The 19,813-nt window shown below is 42.4% G+C and overlaps 1 protein-coding gene across 11 annotated transcripts in view; it reads right to left on the bottom strand.

The window, feature by feature from the left end:
- Positions 1-19,813, bottom strand: part of CIT (citron rho-interacting serine/threonine kinase) — a 114,035-nt gene that overhangs the window by 41,058 nt on the left and 53,164 nt on the right. For 10 of the 11 annotated variants that reach the window (XM_079956286.1, XM_079956291.1, XM_079956289.1 and 7 more), the window contains 7 exons: positions 19,320-19,415; positions 16,040-16,156; positions 14,673-14,782; positions 13,459-13,633; positions 11,335-11,532; positions 7,588-7,641; positions 665-862 (listed from right to left, as the gene is read on the bottom strand). In XM_079956286.1, the coding sequence (XP_079812412.1) occupies positions 665-862; positions 7,588-7,641; positions 11,335-11,532; positions 13,459-13,633; positions 14,673-14,782; positions 16,040-16,156; positions 19,320-19,415 (948 nt within the window). The remainder of the gene's footprint in view (positions 1-664; positions 863-7,587; positions 7,642-11,334; positions 11,533-13,458; positions 13,634-14,672; positions 14,783-16,039; positions 16,157-19,319; positions 19,416-19,813) is intronic. The other variant, XM_079956294.1, reaches the window with a different exon arrangement.

The raw sequence follows: 19,813 nt of genomic DNA, 5'->3' as shown, positions 1-19,813 counted from the left end.
GCTTCTAGTCTCTGCCTTCATATTGACCAGCCCCAAACCTGCCAAGTTCTGTGTAGTACTTGACTGCTGTATCCCACACTGTGAAAGACTATCAATAAAACGTGAGTTTTGTCTTAGCAGATTCCATCTGTTCCACTGTCTGACTTTAGAAGGGGGGGAAATAAAGTTCAGCAAATTATACAGATAATTCATATTCTTATATAGTAGTTATAGCTTAGATAATTTGTATTTTTGTGTTTTGCATGCACACACTCATGCGTGTTTGCATGTACTTTTGCTTTAACAACAACGCTTTTTATATCATTTCATTGTCACTTCGATTCCTGTGACTTTGTCCTTTGGTTACTTATACTTTTGGGATCCCCCTCCTCTGTTATCCTCTCCCCCAACCCTATATTTTGGTCACATATTTGGTCTACACTCCAGTCCAGCAGGCAATTCTTTAGGTTATTCTGCTTCTGTTGTCCAATTCTGGCACAATCTGATTCAGGATTGTGTGCTTTTAATTGTGAGACGAGAGCTGGCGATAGGAGAGTCTTGACTCTGAGGAGGAGGCAAACCATCAAAGCCCTACAAAGACCTCCAGTGAGTGAATATTTAGTCTCACACTTAGACAAAAGTCTTGAGAAAGTTGGACTTCACAATGCAAATTCTGAACACCTACTTGCTTCTGGCTGGTCAGCTGCATCTCTCGCTCCGTTATCTCGCGACGGAGGTGGTCTACCTCGCTTCGCAGCTGCACGACCTCATCATTTGCCCCCGAAGCCTCATCTAGTTGTTTGGACAGGAAGAAATTCTGGTTGTTCAGCTCAGCGTTGTCCTCACTCAACTGATTCAGCTGCTCTTCCAAGTCTGTAATCACCTAAATAAAAATAATAAGCCAGAGAACCTAAGATAAATGGGGACTAAGGAAAAAAGGTTAATAAGGCCAAGATTCTTAAGATAAATGGAGACTAGCCAAGTCTTTTTTGAAAGTCAAACTTCAAACCCTAAAGAATGGGTTTCCATAAAGCTCAGTATACTGTCTTGTAGGCTGATACATACCTAACAGATACACACTTTGAAACTCTGGGGACTTCAGGGAGAGGAACACAGCAGACTGAATATCTTCTGCCGGTAAGTTGCCGATGTGAAGATAATTAAGACAAATCTTGGCTATTGAATTCACTCTGGAGATGAGTGAAGAGGGGATTAACCTCTGATGCTCTGATAAAGCCATGAGTACATTGCCAAAAGATTGTCGTGCAACTGATTGTACAAGAGCCAGCTGTTGCACAAGCTTCTGCTAGCACAATTGTTGTGTTCGATTCCTTTGTTGCACAACCTTTAAACTCTGCTGTCTTCTAGCACAAGAGCTCTTGCACCAGCAAACAAGAGAATGTCGGATACAGCCCTAAATGGCTGCGTCTAAAAACGTCAAGCAAAGGATTTTTCACCAAGTAAAAATTGCTCATACTAAGTCTGCACCTACCCAGTTTTAAGCTGATGTAACTCAACTTGCTTCACTATTGAGCATCACCACATTGTTCAGGTTCATACTGGAACATCCATTCTTCCCTTGGGCAACTTTTAAATTTTGTCATCTGCTAGCACAAGGGATCTCACCCTAGCAGACAGAGAATGTTGGATACGGACCTTTGTCTTCAGAAGAGCTAAGCTTAATTCAGCCTTAAGGTACAAAATACATTGCATTGTAAAATTTTTGTGTCCTATGGCATGACTTTGAGAGCGCATCGTTGTGGCAAAATCCAGGAACTGGGAGTCCACAGTTAATGGTCTTCTCCCCAAACTTGCTGCATGGTGATAAAAGGGCATAAGCAGATTGGTTTCTCTCTCCAAACCTTACACTATGCTATCGGAGGAAAGGTGATGCTAGCTTTCAAAAGAGAGATTTTCATAATACCCAACAGAGAGCTCTTTGAAGAGAGGTGCATTATCTGGAATGCCACTCTCTTAAAGTGTGTTTTTTAAAATAAAAAAAAGAAAACCAAGCAGAACTCGCAAACCGCTAGAAAAAGCCACACACACTGATTTAACAAAGACTGGATTTCTAATGTCAGCAGAGTTAAGGACAGCAAGATGAAACGTGAGGGGAAATGTTTGGCAGCACAACAGATTATAAGAGGAAAGTCAATATCAGTGTTAAAATAAGAGATAAGAACCAGGCAACAATGCTTCTGTGCAAACAAGTGATGTCCAATATTTTAAGCAGTACTGTAGCAGTCTGGAAACATCTCCCCACCCCCAGCAAAATGCTGAATTCAACTATCCCATGTTAGTACACAGCTATATTGGGGCAGGGGTTTGGGTTGGGTAGAGAGAGACAGAAACCAAACAAAAAACACAGAAAGTCACAGTAACTCTGGAATAAGAAAAGCATGGCTTTCTTTTAATACCTGCTCACACTATTCCACTACAGACAGAGGCAACACTCGCTATAACCACGGGAACAGATTAAAAAAAAGCTGTTCTAAAAGACACTGGCCACCTACTAGTCTTCTAAAGCACAACCACAGCAATTTTTTAAAATTCTTTTTTGGAAGTGAAGTTTAAGGAAAGAGTTTAAGGGGGAGGGGGAGGGAAGAAAATGAAGAGGAAAGAAAGAAGTGAGGGTGGGAATATTTAACAGGAAAGTATGCCCCATATTACCACTTAAATGTGGACCTCCTCCATTTTAAAAAGCAGACAATCCCTTTTCTTATGTGTAACTTAAAGCACACTACTGTAATGTTGCACAACAAAAAAGGTATAGTAGAATAGGTATGGGTGGAAACATATAACACGGATAATATCTTCCAACTGGTGGTTTGGAAAAGTTGCTGGGAGAGGATGAGGGGCAGCGGCAGGTGGGGAGGAGAAATTAGGGGAAAGTGCTTCTTCAGTGTTGTAAATGAATACTGGTTTGGACTGAAGGTCGTCATCACGGGGTAAAAGGGTCTGTACGTTTTATCCTGGTGCACTTGCTCGAGCTGTTTGAAACAGGATCCCTCAAGAATACCCTTTGCTCCCAAAGAGGACATTTAATCTAATCTCACAAAATAAATTACTGATTTCTAGCACCAACCAAGAGGATTTCTTCCCCTCTTCTCTTTTTAAGAGGAAGGTGTCTCCATTAAAACAAAATCACTGTGGAGTACAAGGCTTTTTCTTCTAGATATTTTGATCCAGGAATAGTCAACATGGTGCCATCTAGATGCTGCTGAACTACAACTCTCATCATCCCTGATCATTAGCCAATGCTGGCTGGGGCTGGTAGGAGTTTTAGCCCGTTAAATCTGGCAGGCACTATGTTACCTAATCCTGTCCTAGTCCAACTGCTTGTGACTTATCAAAGGTTAGACGAACAGTTGATTAAAAGGGTGTTGGGGATTTCTGTTAACATATTACACACATAACTCTGAAACGTCAGGCCAAGAATATTCTTTTATCATGACCAACAGTGGTACAGAGGACTTGCTTCCTTTATGAATGTTCCTTTAACGCGGACCCAGATTTTATTCAGTTTCTAAATAGCGTGGACTAAAAGAAAACATGAATATGTGTTGGCAGATCTCTCATCATGTTGCTACTAGCTTAGAAGGAATTTAAATAACCTAAAGCAATATGTTGAAAATCACTCTGAATACACTGGAACTCATTTAACTAGCAAAGTAGACATCAAAGAAGGCATACAAAAGGAAGCACTTCCTATTTCAATGTATAATCAATTATGAAACTCATTGCCACAGGAAGTTGTCATGGCAACTAGCCCCTGTGCATATATCTATCAGTGGCTCACTCAGGTGTGATAAATAAAATGGAACAGATTATATTGAGGTGACATGACCCCAATTAGCAGGTGTGCAGAGGACAAAAGCAGCAATGTATCACTTCCATCCTGATATCTTCTTTTTGAGTTTCTCTGTGCTGTTTGGGCTGATCTCTACTGTAGACAATTGCTAGATTAAGTGGGCCATTGGTCTGATCCACCAAGGCAAGACTTTGGGTAAAAATTCTTGTCCAGTGACTCATCCCCCAAACCCTTCCCTTGACAGATAGTTAATAAATGCATTTCTCACGTGCAACATAAGTACAAGTGCATAGTGATCCTTACAGTGCAAGACAAAACACTATGACTCTGCTCAGAAGCAACACTAAACCAAGTGAACCCAGGCCAGGGAGCACACATACTATCAGATCCTCACAGCACCACCAATGGTCTGATGGAACTTTTGGGGCAGCTCCTTCCACACCTGCTCTGCAGCCTGGAGAGGCCTGAGTAAAGGCAGGAGTGAGGGAGCACAGATACAATACTTACATACATTCCAATACAGGCTGGAAAAGATCCCTACTTATAATGCTTGTTGGAAGAAGGGTCTCAGTAGGCACTGAAAAGACAACAGAGACGGCGCCTGCCAAGGGGAGGGGATTCCAAAGGGCAGGTATTGCAGGAGGTGGTCGACTATATAAAAGGTGTGAAGCAATTATTTTGGGTATGCCCCCGTTTCCTCCTGTCTCCTGAGAATAAGCATGACAACAGACATATTGCACCCTTTGCTTGAGGATGAAGTATAAAAACAGTCTAGGAGTCTTGATGCAGTATGGTCTCTACATACAAAAACAGCAAAATATGGTAGCACAAACCATTCATCTTTTCCAAACTCCAAAACAACCCTTGGCTTGTTCATCTAATTCCTTCATCTAAGAAAGCAACTGCAATATGCAGCTTCCAGTTCTCCATCAAGAATCATCACAGATGGGATCCGGAAGCAAAACCTCCAGTATCAAGGCACCAAAAGCTTAGGCACAAGAGATAAAACAGTGAGGGCCTAACTGGAAGACTATGCTCCAACTTCCTAAGGAAGCAACCCACACACAGTTGTCTATTAGCCAAGCTGATGCAAAGAAGCAATTGCTTATATAGCTGAAATGAGCAGAGACCAAAAGCTATGAAAGAGACGTTTGGGTTTATGAGAAGTCATGGCAAACTCCTTTCCATATTTGCATTCTCAATTTTTACATGTGCACCTCTATCCTATTTCTGAACTTGGCAAACTGCCATGAATAAAACGAAGAGACACCTAGTGGAGTTGCAGACTGTTTTGAATTTGAATAAAAAAATGCACGCAATGGATCGACAGAAAAAAAAAAGTTGTCCCTCCAGCACACAGGAAACCACACCAATTTCAGCTGCAGCTTTGGTTTCCCATTTACCCAAAACAAGCATGTACACCCAAGCGGAAGCTCACAGGGAGAGGAGAAAATGCCAGTTGCTTGGGGAAATGTTTAATACAGTCCCAAGAGGTTTTGGGATATAGTCCTTGTTCAGGGGCAGGTTTAAAGAAGCAATTCTCATCAAGTGTGTGAAATGACAAATGAATTACTATAGGGGTTCAGGTACTCTTGATGAGATCTGTTATTTGACCTTGTTTGGAGGTTCTAGCAGGGGAGCGCAGCTATTGTATACCCTTCACCGAAGAACGGTACACTCCTTCTATCTGGGATGGTCGTCCTCTTCCACCGAGCGCGCGGCTTCGGGAGGGATGCACATGGAGCGGTGAGGGAGGAAGGGGACACCCGCCTAGCCAGCCAGATCAGCCGAATCAACCCTGGTGATCAATGGGGTGACAGATGTCGCAGCCAGATCGCCCTCACATCCAGGGGAACATGAAGGAGGCTCCCAGAGGAATCTCAGAAACGGCAACTTATTTGGTGACTATTCCACAATACAACAGAAAATCAACTTGCATTGAAGAAAATGCCCAATTTCTTCCAACAGGCTTTCATTTCCATGTCCTTTTTTGCTCCTCCAGAGTTCTTTGGTCAAGGTCCAGGGTTCTTTGGTGATTAGCAGCAGGGAATGGACATTTAATCCCATTCCCTTTTCCTTGATTTTCCTTCCTTCCTTCCTTCCTTCCTTCCTTCCTTCCTTCCTTTCCTTCCTTTCTTTCTTTTTCGAAAAAGCAATATGGCTTTGCTGCAAAAACAAAGCCTTCAACCTCTAGCCTTGGCCTCCTCTACGGTGTAAGGTTATGTCTTTCCTTATAAACCAAGGCAGCCTTGGTACCAATGACACTGAGTCATTTATTTCACCTTCCCTATTATTTGCCTAACTCCAGTAGCTTCTCTCATTATTGTTACATTATGACTTCTGCATAAGGACATGCAAAACCTATGCAACTATCTAGTTCCCTACAACCAGAACAAAAAAAGTTTCCACTCATGCTTTTGCTCACAACAGCACTCCTTCAAATTCTTCAGCATCTTTAGTGAGGATAACCTCCAATACCTGCAATGTACACTAGACAACAAAGCAGCTGAATGTGTGAACTGGAAAGCATTGGATTTGAGGTGATACAGTGATGTGACAGTTCAGTTTGTGGTGTAGTACCTGCAACAGACCCTTCCACAGGTTGAAATCGCCACCTGATGTTGCGGTCATCAAATGATGAATATGCATGCATAAACCAGCACTTTTTTTGCTAACTTAAAGAACAGCTAAAGGTTACACACAAACTGGTAAGAGATATTTGGAGCCACATGGCTGTAGTATAGCTCTTTCTATCATACTGAATGATGTGTGAAAGAAGATCCTTTGGTGGCATGTATTTTATGAAGAAATCCAGTACATGATGATAAAGGAGGGAATCTTCCATTTCTAAAAGCTGCTTAGTTACTACTTTTGGGGTACACTTACCTCTTACAGAGAGTACTTACTTGCTTTCTGATTTAAAAATCTAAAACACTAGAGACATTTCAACTCCTAAAAAATATTTATTTCAAGTCAGACTACTTTGGATCTGTATCTTGAGGGCAAACTACCAGGAAAACTCACTCACTCACTCACTCACTCACTCTCTCTCTCTCTCTCTCTCTCTCTCTGTGTGTGTGTGTGTGTTGTTCAATTGCACAAAATGTAGAGGTCTTGAAAAGCAGTCAAGGAGCCTTAAGAGGCTCACCAAAATGCTGATGGCAGGAAAAGGAAACTGAAAACAATAATCTACATGCATGGTTCTGTGGGAAACTTTAGGGCTACTTCACGTTACACACCTCAGTAATGGAAAATAAGACTACATGCAACAATTGCTTGATCTGTTTATTGGCACACCCATGTCGCACTTCAAAAGTGACAAGCGTATGTACTGTTTCTTACATATAGATGAAATACTGCCACTGCTGCAGCCTACAAATTATTTGGTAGTCAGACTACATATTAGGAACATTTGAGCCTAACTAAATGCCCTCCTTTGCCTTCCATCCTACTGTACTATGATAGTTCCCTTCACCTGTAAGGGGGGAAATGTTATCTCTATATATACATCACTTGTTGCAGCTGCTACACCATTCTTATTAGCTGCACTACAATGAGATTTCATACTGGCTTCTTCAAAAACTTGAGAAACACTGTCAATTTTAAATCAGGATAAAATCTCTAAGCTGAGATTCACCTGAGATCTAAAGAAGCAATCCAATCAGTCTTGGTCCTGCTAACTCCTTGAAAGCAAAAGGCCATGTCATGAACCCTTGTCTTCAAGGAGCAAAATTAGATTGTTTTCCTTCCTTCTCCTTAATTTCAAAATAATTCAATGATCCGTATTTAATACTCACTGTGCAGCTATTACGAAGGGCTTCAAATTTACGCTGGATTTCATCTCTATGAGCCTAAAGGAGGTAAGAAGTTGATCATCAATTTTTTCATACATTACTTTTAGAATCCAACAGCTGTTTTCTTTCTTTCTAAATGAACTGCAGAACAATCTACCAGCAAGCAAAGTTAAAAAGGCAGATGCTGCAGGCTGTGAATGCTACTAGGACAAAAGAACCAAACGTTGTGTCGACTTAAGGCATCCTCATGCTTCCGTGTTCTCAGCTACTGGAGCTAAATGTACAACTGAATGCACTGCTTCGTGGCAAATGCCAAAATATTCCTTTTCAGCGGCCTTCAGAAGGTAGTTGCCATTTAATAAGAGTTTTGAAATGGTTTGCCTTGCGTTTTTTATTTCCACATCTGAGCTACTACTTCATGGGATTTAAAAATAAATAAATAAATCCTACACATGTATTTAAGAGTCCACACACAAGCACAAAGTGTTAGAAAAGCCTATCATGGAGATTAGGCAAACTTACCAAGCAATTCAGCCACACAACCACAAGCCTAACAAGCAGCCTGATGTCTTCCCAAAGGAGTGACGAAACCAACTAATAATTTTATGCTTATTATTGCTTGGATCATGGAAGTCTAACATTCAAAGACATGAAGCATTTCGATTCAAGACAACTGCGAAAAGGCATGCACCGTTTTAAGTGTTTTTGCAAGCAAAGTGTGACACAAAGACAAAGCTCATCTTCCAGCCACTGGACCCTCTCCCATCAGTCCGATTGAGGCAGTCTCAAGCCGCAGCAAAGGGACTCTCAGGTCACTGGTTGCTCATTGGACGTTTCTTCTTTATTCAAGCCAACCCATTCATTCCAAAGACACCCAAGGCGGAAAAGCTGCTCAACCCAAGTCTGAAGTGAATGACTAGAAAATGAACTTTTTCTTCCACCAATCAGCTGAAAGAGGCTCAAATGAGACCCCCTCCCCCCTTCCCAGCATTCCACTAGATGTAATACCCAATTCTTAATGGGGTGTTTGAATCATTAGACTGAAACAGGAGCTCTTTTGAGGAAATGCAGGTTGTCATTTTAGTGCTAAGTAAAATCATCTCATACAGCATGCCCCTGTTTCTATTGGCCTAGAAGCCAAGTATTCCACATTTCCGTATCTGCACTGGAAAAGATCGGATAGAGAAGCAGAGCAGTGGCCAACCTTTTGCAAGTGTGTCAGAAGTCCAACGTACAAGACATTGCCATTCTAACAGGCACTACAGCGCATGTGTAGATCTCTCCCACCACCCTCCAAAAAACGAAGAAACCATTGGGCTAGGTTTTGCCTCACATCCACTGAGCCAGAGAGCAGGCAGCAGCACAGCATGGCAGAGGTTGGCACTATGGGCTTTTCCAAGCCACACTGTGACCCTTTCCCATGGAAAGCTTCCTTATATATTTGTCCAACTGGCCCAGCATTGTCTACTCTGAGCACCAGTGTCTCTGGAGCCCCAAGTTCCATTAGTTTGGAAGCAGGCAATGCAATTATAGATTCTAGGTAACTTTGGAAAATCACATTACAGAAAGCATTACAGTACAACCACCCATGTGAAAAGTCACCCTATGCTCTCTAACATGACCCACGGACCCTTGGGCTTCAGTCTAGGAGTGTCACAAACTCCTAGTTCCTGTGCCACTTATGGCACCCATGCCTCAGGTTGACCACTCATGGGATAGAGCACGGCATTCATTACTCACAAGTTTCCTGCGCTGGTACAGTTGCATTTCCTAATAGTTAGCACTCAGCTGATGTGCATCTCTGAACGCAGAAGAGGTCGGGCTTTCCTTCCCCAGGATACCAATACCACAAGCAATACATGCACAGGTCTATTGCTTAATCCCTCAAGCCCCAAGGTACAGCTGCAAAAGCGGTTAAAGGGGTCCCTAATGAAAGACACTGTTCCTTTCATTAGCATCCACTGAGACACAAGCCCACTTCCAGCACTGCTGGATGCATGAAGCCACAGCTGGCAGCCAAAGCAGGAGTTAATAATCTCTACCACCCAACAATTTGGCAAACCTTAAAGTGAAGATCCAGCTTCATAAAGCACATCGTTGTTTATTTGGGTTTCTGTTTTTGTTTTGCAAGGGCAAGATCTTTTTTTAAAAAATCAGTAGCATATAGTATACATTTAGGTTCAGTTCAGGGGAGGGGATAAAAAAATGAAAGAGTACCTTAATGAAGGATTCACTATTTCTGCATAGTAAGATATACAACTGACACCTTTGTTAGGGAACAAGTATAAGGCAACATTTATTTCACCAGCTTCCTTTAAAAACGGGGCAGCATGAAACTGCAATATTAAAGAGAATCCTCACCCACCCAAACAAAATCTCAGTACTTCTGTGAAAAAAGGGACACAAATCCACAGGAATGATGGTTCTGAAACATCAGTTACTTACCTGTAACCAGCCTTTTTCAAAGTTAAATCTGACCATTAATTTATATATATATATGGACAGAATGTCACCAAACTTTCATGAAAATAAAGACATTGTACTTCAATAATATGCTGTATTTGGAGGCTGAGGAATCTATGCCCTATACTGAGTTATCTCAAGGGAAATCCACATGAAGCTGCCACCAATTCTTAGAGCTACTGCCCTTTCGGGGGTTGAATAGGGTTACAGAGGGATCCTTTTGTTGCACTTCTTGCCTCTAAACCAGGATATTTCAGTGCCAATGCTGTACAATCCTAAAGTAGTTATGAAAGGCAGAGCACATAGTGTTTCAAAATCCAAGGAATACTGGATAAGAGCAGGCCCCAGCTTGAGTTCAGTGTTAGTTTATATTCTGATATCAAGGCATGATTCAGAGCACAGAGAAGAAGTCTACTGCAGGCATTTCTTCCCCCTTTCAGAAGCCTTGATCATTCACTCTCCCAACTTTTCCTTCTACAGCTTCATGACAGCATCTCAACTCACGTAAGGACTTTAGGTGCTCTCGGTGCACTCTTTAAAACAGAGCACTCCAATGTTAGTCCACTGCTTGTAAACCCACTGAAAATAATACACGTGGCTAATTTAGGTCCATTAATTTCAATGGGTCTACTCAGAGTACAAAGCTTAGCTGGTTACAATCCTCATGTTATGCTGGGTAAACTCTTCTGAAAGATCATTCACCAACGGATCATCTTCCCCTCCTCTAAAAAGGCCTTTGTGTCTGGACTGGGTTTCAAAATGGCAACAGAAATGGAGTTATACTTCTTCTCAGTGTCACTTAGCTGTGCTCCTGTTTCAAAGAAACAGGTAGAAGGAGTGAGACTGGTGCCCCAAAGGAGGAATTTGAAGACACCATATATGGGTACTTTCACTGAACCCAAAATGACTGTCTAAATCTTGAACGTGCCAGATGACAAGCAGAAAGTAGAACAATGGCAACATTCTAGTCCTTAAAAGGACTAGAATGATCAGGCATATTTCCTTTACTCTGAAGAGACAAACCCAGACAAAGAAAAACATCACATCTATGGAGGCTGATCCATATGAAAAAAAATAAGTGTAGATCTGTTAGGAGCACATTTTCAACAAACATCAGAGACATAAGATGAAGCAAAGCAAAACAGATCAAGCTAAGCCACCTGCAGATGATCATTCTCAACCAAGGGTATATTTCAATATTACAATTTCAAGCCACTCAAGAGCATCACTGGATCGTATGCTTCAAGGGCACAGCTCCTTACACCAGCCCAGAATTCTGGAGCTTACCGTCAGAGCTTGGATCTCCTCTTCTGCCTCAGCCGTGGTCTCCTCTAGCTCAGTTTTAGCCTCCCGGAGTTGACTTTCCAGGGCTGCGCGGGCAGCCTGCAACCCCGAAATCTGAGATTCCCTCTCCTGGAGGGTGAGCTGCAATTCTGTAAGCTGCCGCTTCAACTCCAATTTTTGTTCTTCGTGTTCAAGGCTAACCTGAAGAGTTTAAATACAGTATTGATACGTATGAACTTCAAAATGGAAGTTTGCTTAAGATCTTTCAGCAATGTCCTGCTGTTTATGTAGGACAAAAAAGTCATCTCCATGCAGAGGAACACCTGGACATAAATCTGATATCAGATAGGATAATATTCACAAAGCAGGAGAACATTTTAATCTCCCTGGATACTCTGTTTCTGACCTGGCGGTTGTCATTCTCTGGAGGAATTTCAAAGGGTGAAATAGCTGAATTTATTTGGGTCTGAAATGAGACAGTGGTTTCTTGTCCTGCTACAGGCCTGAACACAATCATCCTAGCACTCCAGTGAATTATCATAACTACCACTGTCATGCATGTTCAATGGGCTTATTTTGCAAACATTGAAACTCTAACTGAACTGTCACAAATTGCTTTTCTCACATGTTACCATGACAGCTCTATTTTTTGAAAAACATATACCAAGGATCATACTACACCTCTATTGAAGTGGCCTCTGGTCCACAAAAGCTTATGCCGTGACAATCACAGCCCACCACCCATGTGGCCAGATGTACATGAATTGCTCAACTGCATGCAAGGACAGGCTTTCATTTGGAAAGCTTCCCCCCCTTAACTCACTCTCATATCCCTTTTCAACAACACCTGCATTCCTTGCAGCTCATTCCTCCAAGGAAAACCACCCTTGGAATATTTGCCTCTCTCCATACACAGATCAACATTAATTTTCACTTCTTCCTTCCTAATACTATGGGATGCCAATTTCTTAATAAATTTACATTTTTGACAGTGAGGATATAAAAATAAGTGATATAATCTAATACAGGCGGTTCCCCACTTACACAGAGGTTACGTTCTCCCCCACACACACTGTGCATAGATAGTGTAAAGTGAGGAGCACCATCTAAATACCCTTAAAACACCCCCTATGCCACTTTCTCTTCAATCCATACCAAAAATACTGTATCCAAAAATATCCACAACTAGAATTGAAACTCTGAGGCTGGCAGGAGGCTGGAGGATGCACAGGAAAGCGGCTGCTGCTGCTGCAATACCCTGCACGTCAGCTGTTAGGCGGGGAGGCTGAGCAGCGTAAACAATGTCCCACTGTGCCTCTGGTCTCTTTGGGGTTTCCTCTGCCCACACTGACATCCTCTTTGGGCTCTGGGGAGGCCACAAGGACTCACCAACTCTCTCCCGCCATTTCTGGGTTTGAACTGACTTATTTATTTTCCAGCACCATGAGTATATAAGTCAGAAGTGAACTGGTCATACATAAGTGGGGCGCCGCCTATGGTTGTCTAAACGTCCAGCTAAGCAGGCTGTTGAGTTTCTCTCTCTGTCATTTCTTGTTTCAGCTGCTGTTCAAAAAGCATCAGCAACACATTTTCAAAATCCAAAACTGATCTTCCATCTGTGGTAAGCATTGCCACTTCTGAATAATTAAACCTGTCAGATGTTTATGGCAACCAAGTAGGTTAACATGCAGTTTTAAGGATGTCATCCTAGAAAAAGCTTCACGTATTGTTCTGAAGGAGGCGACATTAAAATATACAATGAGGAAAAAAGAGTCACTTGTCTAGCTAGTCTTCAGACCCAAATTACAGACTGATTACTCTGCGTACCACTGAAAACTATGCCCAAACAGCCCTGTGAAAGCCATTCCAATGAGACCTAAAATAATCATGTTGAGCAGTCACCCCACTTTCTCCCATGACAAGAGGCAGTCTCATCTTGAAGTTATGAACAGACACTCCAGTTATCATCCTGTTCAAGCGGGTTGAGAAGCTTCACCTTCATTCACCTGGAGCTACCACAGGGACAGAGAAAATCTGCCACACTGCCATTTTGCCAGTGCCAGCTAGACAATTCAGTTTCATTTATAGAAGCAGCAGCAATACTGACATTGGCAAGCAAACTTTTACCTCTCGCAATCTAGTCTCCAGCTCCAACAAGCGAGCCTTGTCATTGTGGTCCTGATGACTGATTTTCTCCAACTGTTCCTCCAGCTTACTGTTCTGGGCCTCCAATTTTCCAGCTTGAGTTTCCAGATAAAATTTCTGCTGTCTGAGCTCAGAAATCATTTCTTCTTGGGCTTTCCTGAAAAGTGGGGGGGAAGATGTACTCTAGTCCTGGCCAAAAGCCTTTTCTTACATTGGGGTGCAGAAGAAATGGCTCCCTAGGCCAGGAGTGCTGATGCATCAGCAGAGTCAACCCCATCCAATCATATGAACACTTTTATTTTGAAAAGGTCACATTTATCACCAAAACTGCTACTATAGAGCACGGATGTGACTTGAGTCTTCTCCCTAATCACAAATGAAAATTGGCTAATCCTACAACTGGGCTTTAGGACAACAAGCTAACTGAATGGAAGTGGGAGGAGAGTGCTCTTGTGCCTGGGTCCTGGCTTGAGGGTTTCCCATAGACATCTGGTCAGCCACTGTGAGAACAGGATGCCGGACTAGATGGGCCAATGGTTCTTATGTTCAAAGTTAAGAGCAACCATTAAGAGCTGCTCCCCCTTGTGACTTAATGTTGCTCACAACTACAATACTGACAACACACCTGGAAACAGTAGTATACAGTATCTGCTTTCCCCCTGCTATATAACTATAAGCCTCAGGAGTTTGTCCTGTTGTATCCAATTCCTATCCTACTCAAGAGTAGACCCAATGAAACGAATGAGCTTGACTATGTCCTTTAATTTCAATGGGTCTCCTCTGAAGAGAACTTTAGTTGGATACAAGTCACAGCTGTTATTCTCCTACCTAAAGCTATCATTGCACGCACAAGAAATTTGCGTAATATCAATTTTCCTCGCTCAGAAAATGTCTCAGAGGTTCGGGAACTGAAAACGAAAATTTAAAGCAAAAATTAATCAAGTGGCATGCCAAAAAATAAAAAGAGGGAAAGGCACCTCACACCAAAGGGACATGTCTGACCAGCAAGAGCTAATAGACTCAGTAGCCGAACAGAAGGCAGTGGAGATTTCAGGGAGTTTCTCTTCAGCTAGAAAAATGCCCTCGAGTCATCGGTTCTTTATGAAAAGCACAGAAAAGGGCTTGTTTCACTAGCAGTTACAGGCACTCCAAACTTCCCCAGGGGGCTGTGAGCCAAAGGACAGCTTCATGCTTACATGTTCCTCTGCGTAAATAGGCTGCTATTTGCTGCAAGCTTATTAGCTTCAGACAGTTCCACTATTCTCTGTTCCAGAGACCTAATCTTTGAATCCATGGCATTGAGCATCTGAAAGAAAGATACCTACAGTTAATATGACTTAAGGGTGGCTTTCAAACTATGTTCTGAAGAGCCCAGAGTTCCTTGGAAGCTTAAGCAAGGATTCCTTACATAATAAGTTTAGTGGTGGCTGACAAGCTCACTTACCATTACTGAACTTCCTTTGCCATGCAAAACTGGGACACATTCTTAATTTGGAGAAGGGCTCAGAAGCTACTCATCACTTCATGTTAGTTGTGTGCACACCCTACAGCACTCCCCAGAAACTTCTGCTGTATACAGGCATTCCATGGCACATGTGCACAGGGATCCTGCAGACAAGCTGATGTCATGGGGGATTTGAAAAATGCTGTGTGTGCTTCTTTCAGAACAAAGCAATTCTCTCCAGATATGAATATATAGCATGGTGTCTTGCTGAAACAGATCAAATTATTCAAGCTGGGGAATGAAGTCACAGTTATATGGAGCATGTCCAGTTTAGCGAAGCCAAATGGGGATTCCCATACAGAGGCACCATCAATAATCTGCCCATATTTATTTCTACAGGAAACTAAAACTAGATTAAGAGCACACTACCCCTGGATATTTGTGGACAAGGGATCCCAAGGGATCCCAATTTAGCACAAACAAGCCCTTTGGCTAAGGACCACACTGAAGCTGTTTACAATGCAGTTCTCTCAAACTGCTCTTAGGAAGCTCTTCAATGGCCCAATTCTAGGAGTTGCTGCTCTAGAAATAAGCATTTAGGATGAGTGCATTGACTGCATCTCAAGCAAAGCTGATCTAGGACACCACACTGCAATATAAGGGCGTCTTTCAACACAAGCTCTTGTGCAGCACAGGTTAAGGTAGAGACAAGCAAGGCAGTGATATGACAAGGTTTATATAATTATGAATGGCATGGAGAGAGTTGAGAGGGATATATTTTTCTCTCACACTGTCACCCTAGTGACACTGACTGAGGCCCAGTTCGTGGAAATCAAATTCTGGCTTAATAAGCCAAGATACGCACAAGCTCCATTCACCCACAATGTCCCATCAAAATGAATGGGGAGACAATGTCCCATCAAAATGAATGGGGAGCTCCATCAAATGAATGGGAAGACATGCCAGGAAGCTACAAGTTAACCATAGCTTCCCATTACATGCAAACCAAGAACTGTGGTTCACAGCTTCCAAACAAGCCAGGATTTGAAAGCCAACTTTAAACCACAACTTCATATCCCGGCTTGTTTGTGTTTGTAAGTAAATCGGAGCTTCACATACTGCCTTCTGTTCTGCAAGAATTTTGCATTTTTCATGGGCTTCTTCCTCATGTTTTCTCAACAAGTTCTCGAGCGCATCCTTGTCTGCAAGATCTTTTTTCATCTGATGGTCAAGCACCTAAAAGAAAAAGAAATACATGCTTACTGTCTTCCTTCGTGCCTATTGCCAGTCGTCATCAAGGGGATGGTTCCAGAATTAAGGCTGGCACAAGACATTTTGGTGCCTGAATCTTTTCTCTAAGATTTGGGGCAGGAGTCTTATGGAAAGAGCTATGCCCTTCCTCCTTTCTCACTTCAAAGAAAAGGGCCATAGCATGGAGGCAGAGCACAAACCTTGTGTATGAAAAGGTCCCAAGTTCAGTCCTCGCCATTGTCAGTGAAAGGAACTGAAGTACAGTGGTGCCCCGCAAGACGAATGCCTCGCAAGACGAAAAACTCGCTAGATGAAAGGGTTTTCCGTTTTGGAGGCGCTTCGCAAAATGAATTTCCCTATGGGCTTGCTTCGCAAGACGAAATGTCTTCCGACTTTTTTCGACTTTTTTACCCTCCCCCCCTTTTTCTAAGCCGCCAAGCCGCTTATCTGCTTATCCGCTAAGCTGATAAGCCGCTAAAAACAGCTAAGCCGCTAATAGCGCTAATCCGCTAAGCTGTCAATGGGCTTGCTTCGCAAGTCGAAAAAACCACTAGACGAAGAGAATCGCGGAACGGATTCTTTTCGTCTTGTGAGGCACCACTGTAGCAGGACCAGTAAAGACAACTGCCTCAACCCCTGGATACTCATTGTTAGCCAAAGTAGACAGTTGCTTGACCAGGCGGGCCAGTGGCCTAATGCAGCTTAAAGCAGCTTCTTCTGCTCACATATGTTATGTTAAATGAAACATTCTTCCCTTAATGAACATCCAATAATTTGGGAAAGGCAGGAGAAACTAATGATGTCAGAGATACCTCAAGTGGAAAGTGGTCACTTTCAGCTCTGGGAATTATCCTGAAGGTATCTTGGTTAATTGGCACATTATTAGATGTTAGGATATAATCTATGGTGCTAGTAAATCCTCTGGGGGAGATAAAAGTAAAATAACCCTCTTGATCCCCTTGACCGTGCCCATTGCATAAGAAAAGGTTATGTTCACAAAGATATTTCCCAGCGCGGTTAGAGGTGGTGTCCATTGCTGCCCTCTGACAGATTTCAGGTTCGTCCACCAAGTTCAGTCCAGATAATATTGTATTTTGTGGGGAAACAATGCCGATCCGGGCATTGAAGTCGCCTCCCAAGACAAGCCGAGGGTTGGGTGACAAAGAGTCTATACTTTCGAGTAGTTGGGCCCTTAATGAACATGGGACACTTCTGGGAACTAATAAATGTGAAGTAGGAGACAGATTTGACCTACTGGAGCTGACTTGGGAGAGCTGAAGCTGCTCAAAATTCCCACCAGCAATTTGTGCTCCATGGACCAGAACTGTCTCTCACTCTGCCAGTAAGAATTCCCCAAACCACTGCACAAAGCAGCTTGGGGCCACCTCTGTTAAAGAGGTCACACTCCCTCCAGTTACCAGGTCTGCTAGATAAAGTGTTTCGATGCAATTCATTTTTCCTACGCAAATATATCCAAAGGTGTTTTGACTATGTAGAGCAAAGCGGCACAATATGCCATATTGGCTGCAACAGGAATATCAATTGGGTTCCCAGTATAAAATACAAAGATTGCCTTTTTGTTACATTACCAGAAATTGCACCCTAGAGGCGTGGGTTCGAATTCCATTTCTGACATTCACCAGAAATTACATAGCAAACTAACTTCTAGTAGTGGTATGCGTGCATTAGTATCTGCAAAACTGTTTTTAATACGAGCATTTGGCAATTTGGAATTAATCCACCTTTCCCCCCACAGTCACATAGTTTGTGTGTTTCACAATATAAAAATATCTGTATTTTTTAAAGTTTGAAGGGGAACCTAAGATAATGCAGGATGGAGTCTAACTGTTCAGGCTTCTATTGCTGCTGTAGTCAAATACTTCAGTGCCCACTCTATGCCTTGTTTTCAAGTACCTGCTTCAATTTAAAGGCAGCATATAAGAGATTTTGGAAAAAATACTAACAACCTGACATCCATATAACTTTCCCCCCTTTCCGTGGTATTTAAGAAACACCTTTAAAAATCTTGAATCAAGCTTTAAGCAAAGGTGTTTTCAGCAATTCTAAGGAGTTTCCTTCACATATCAGACTACTGTGTAAATGGACAGTAGTGCTGCTCACATCATAAAGGGTGAGCTGGGGTAGGGAAACCAAAGGACAAAAATTGTGCAATTTGAGTTTCCCCAATAAGTGGCACCTATCATTTAATTGAGATGGTGCAGCATAATTTCACTCGTGTTTCCCCCCCTCCAAAAAAGTGAGCAGATGCATCCCTTGAGTCACTGGCAGACAACACTGCTCTCAAAAAACTTGACTACAGTGGTACCTTGGTTCTCCAACGCCTTGGTACTCAAACAACTTGGAACCCAAACACTGCAAACCTGGAAGTTAGTGTTCCGGTTTGCAAACTTTTTTCGGAAGCCGAATGTGCCCCATTTTGAGTGCCACATTTCCGTTTTGAGTGTTACGCTGAGGTTGCTCTGTTTTTGCTATTTATTTTGCGTTTTTGTTTTTGCAGCTCTTTTTTGTTTCATTTTTGTGGCTCTGCGGAACCCAGTTCAACTACTGACTGACTGTTTGATTGATTGTGTTACTGCATTACATTGTTTATTGCCTTCATTTTATGGATCAATGGTCTCGTTAGAGAGTAAAATTCATGTTAAATTGCTGTTTAAGGGGTTGTTTTTACAAGTCTGGAACAGATGAATCCATTTTGCATTACTTTCTATGAGAAAGCGCGCTTTGGTTTTGGAACGGACTTCCGGAACAGATTAAGTTTGAGAACCAAGGTACCCTTGTAGTTATGTGACCCAAACCCAGCAACTCTTTCCTCACTCCAGCTTTCTGATTTTCAGCCTTTTAAGATTTCACAAATAAGCAATACTTTATTAAATAGCATTGCAAAACTACTTCTGACACCTGCAAAGCAACCATCTCCGACCACAAGGGACCACCAGCATGACAGAACAAGTCAACTAAGCATGTTTACCCACTCCAAATACTGAGAGAGACAGAGACAATGCCTCAGAGAAGTGCAGGAGCGAGGGAGAAGGAAGCTGGAAATTTTAAAAGCACAACTACTTGGGGTTTTGTGCAGAGGGCCATGCATCTTTTAAGCACGCCTGAAGATAAAAAAAGGTATCTTTACTTTGATCCTTTCTTCATACATCTGCTCTTTCTGTTTCAGATGCAACTCCAGGTGCTGTGCGGAGAGCTGTGCCTCCCGATGCTTCTCTTCTAATTCCTGGAAACAAAGGTTTAAACGTATCAAAGATTAAGGAAGAGGGGCAATGGCACCACAAGCACACTCATGAAATGCACACCACAAACTACGCATTTCTTGCTCCGGGGGAGACAATTACAGGTCAGGCCTCATCAGATAAACGCCCCATTTGGATGGCTCTTTCCAGATGCTGCAGCAACAACACACGCTGTCACACAAGTACACATTTTTAAAGAGACTTAGGCTGCAATTATTTTGCTCGGGCACGGGTCAAAACTGATTTCACTCACTCTCTTGATTCAACAGCCTGCACACACAAAAGAAGGGTTGAAACAGCTTTCAAGGCCTTTGGCAAGTGATGCCGTCAAGAATTCACTGAATGGTTCGAAACATTACTGAATCCACTTGCATTTATGAGA

This window comes from Podarcis cretensis (genome assembly GCF_951804945.1).
Source record: "Podarcis cretensis genome assembly, chromosome: 16".
Classification (NCBI taxonomy): domain Eukaryota; kingdom Metazoa; phylum Chordata; class Lepidosauria; order Squamata; family Lacertidae; genus Podarcis; species Podarcis cretensis.
Note: the sequence above shows the minus strand (reverse complement) of the source record. Positions and strands in the feature narration are given on the sequence as shown.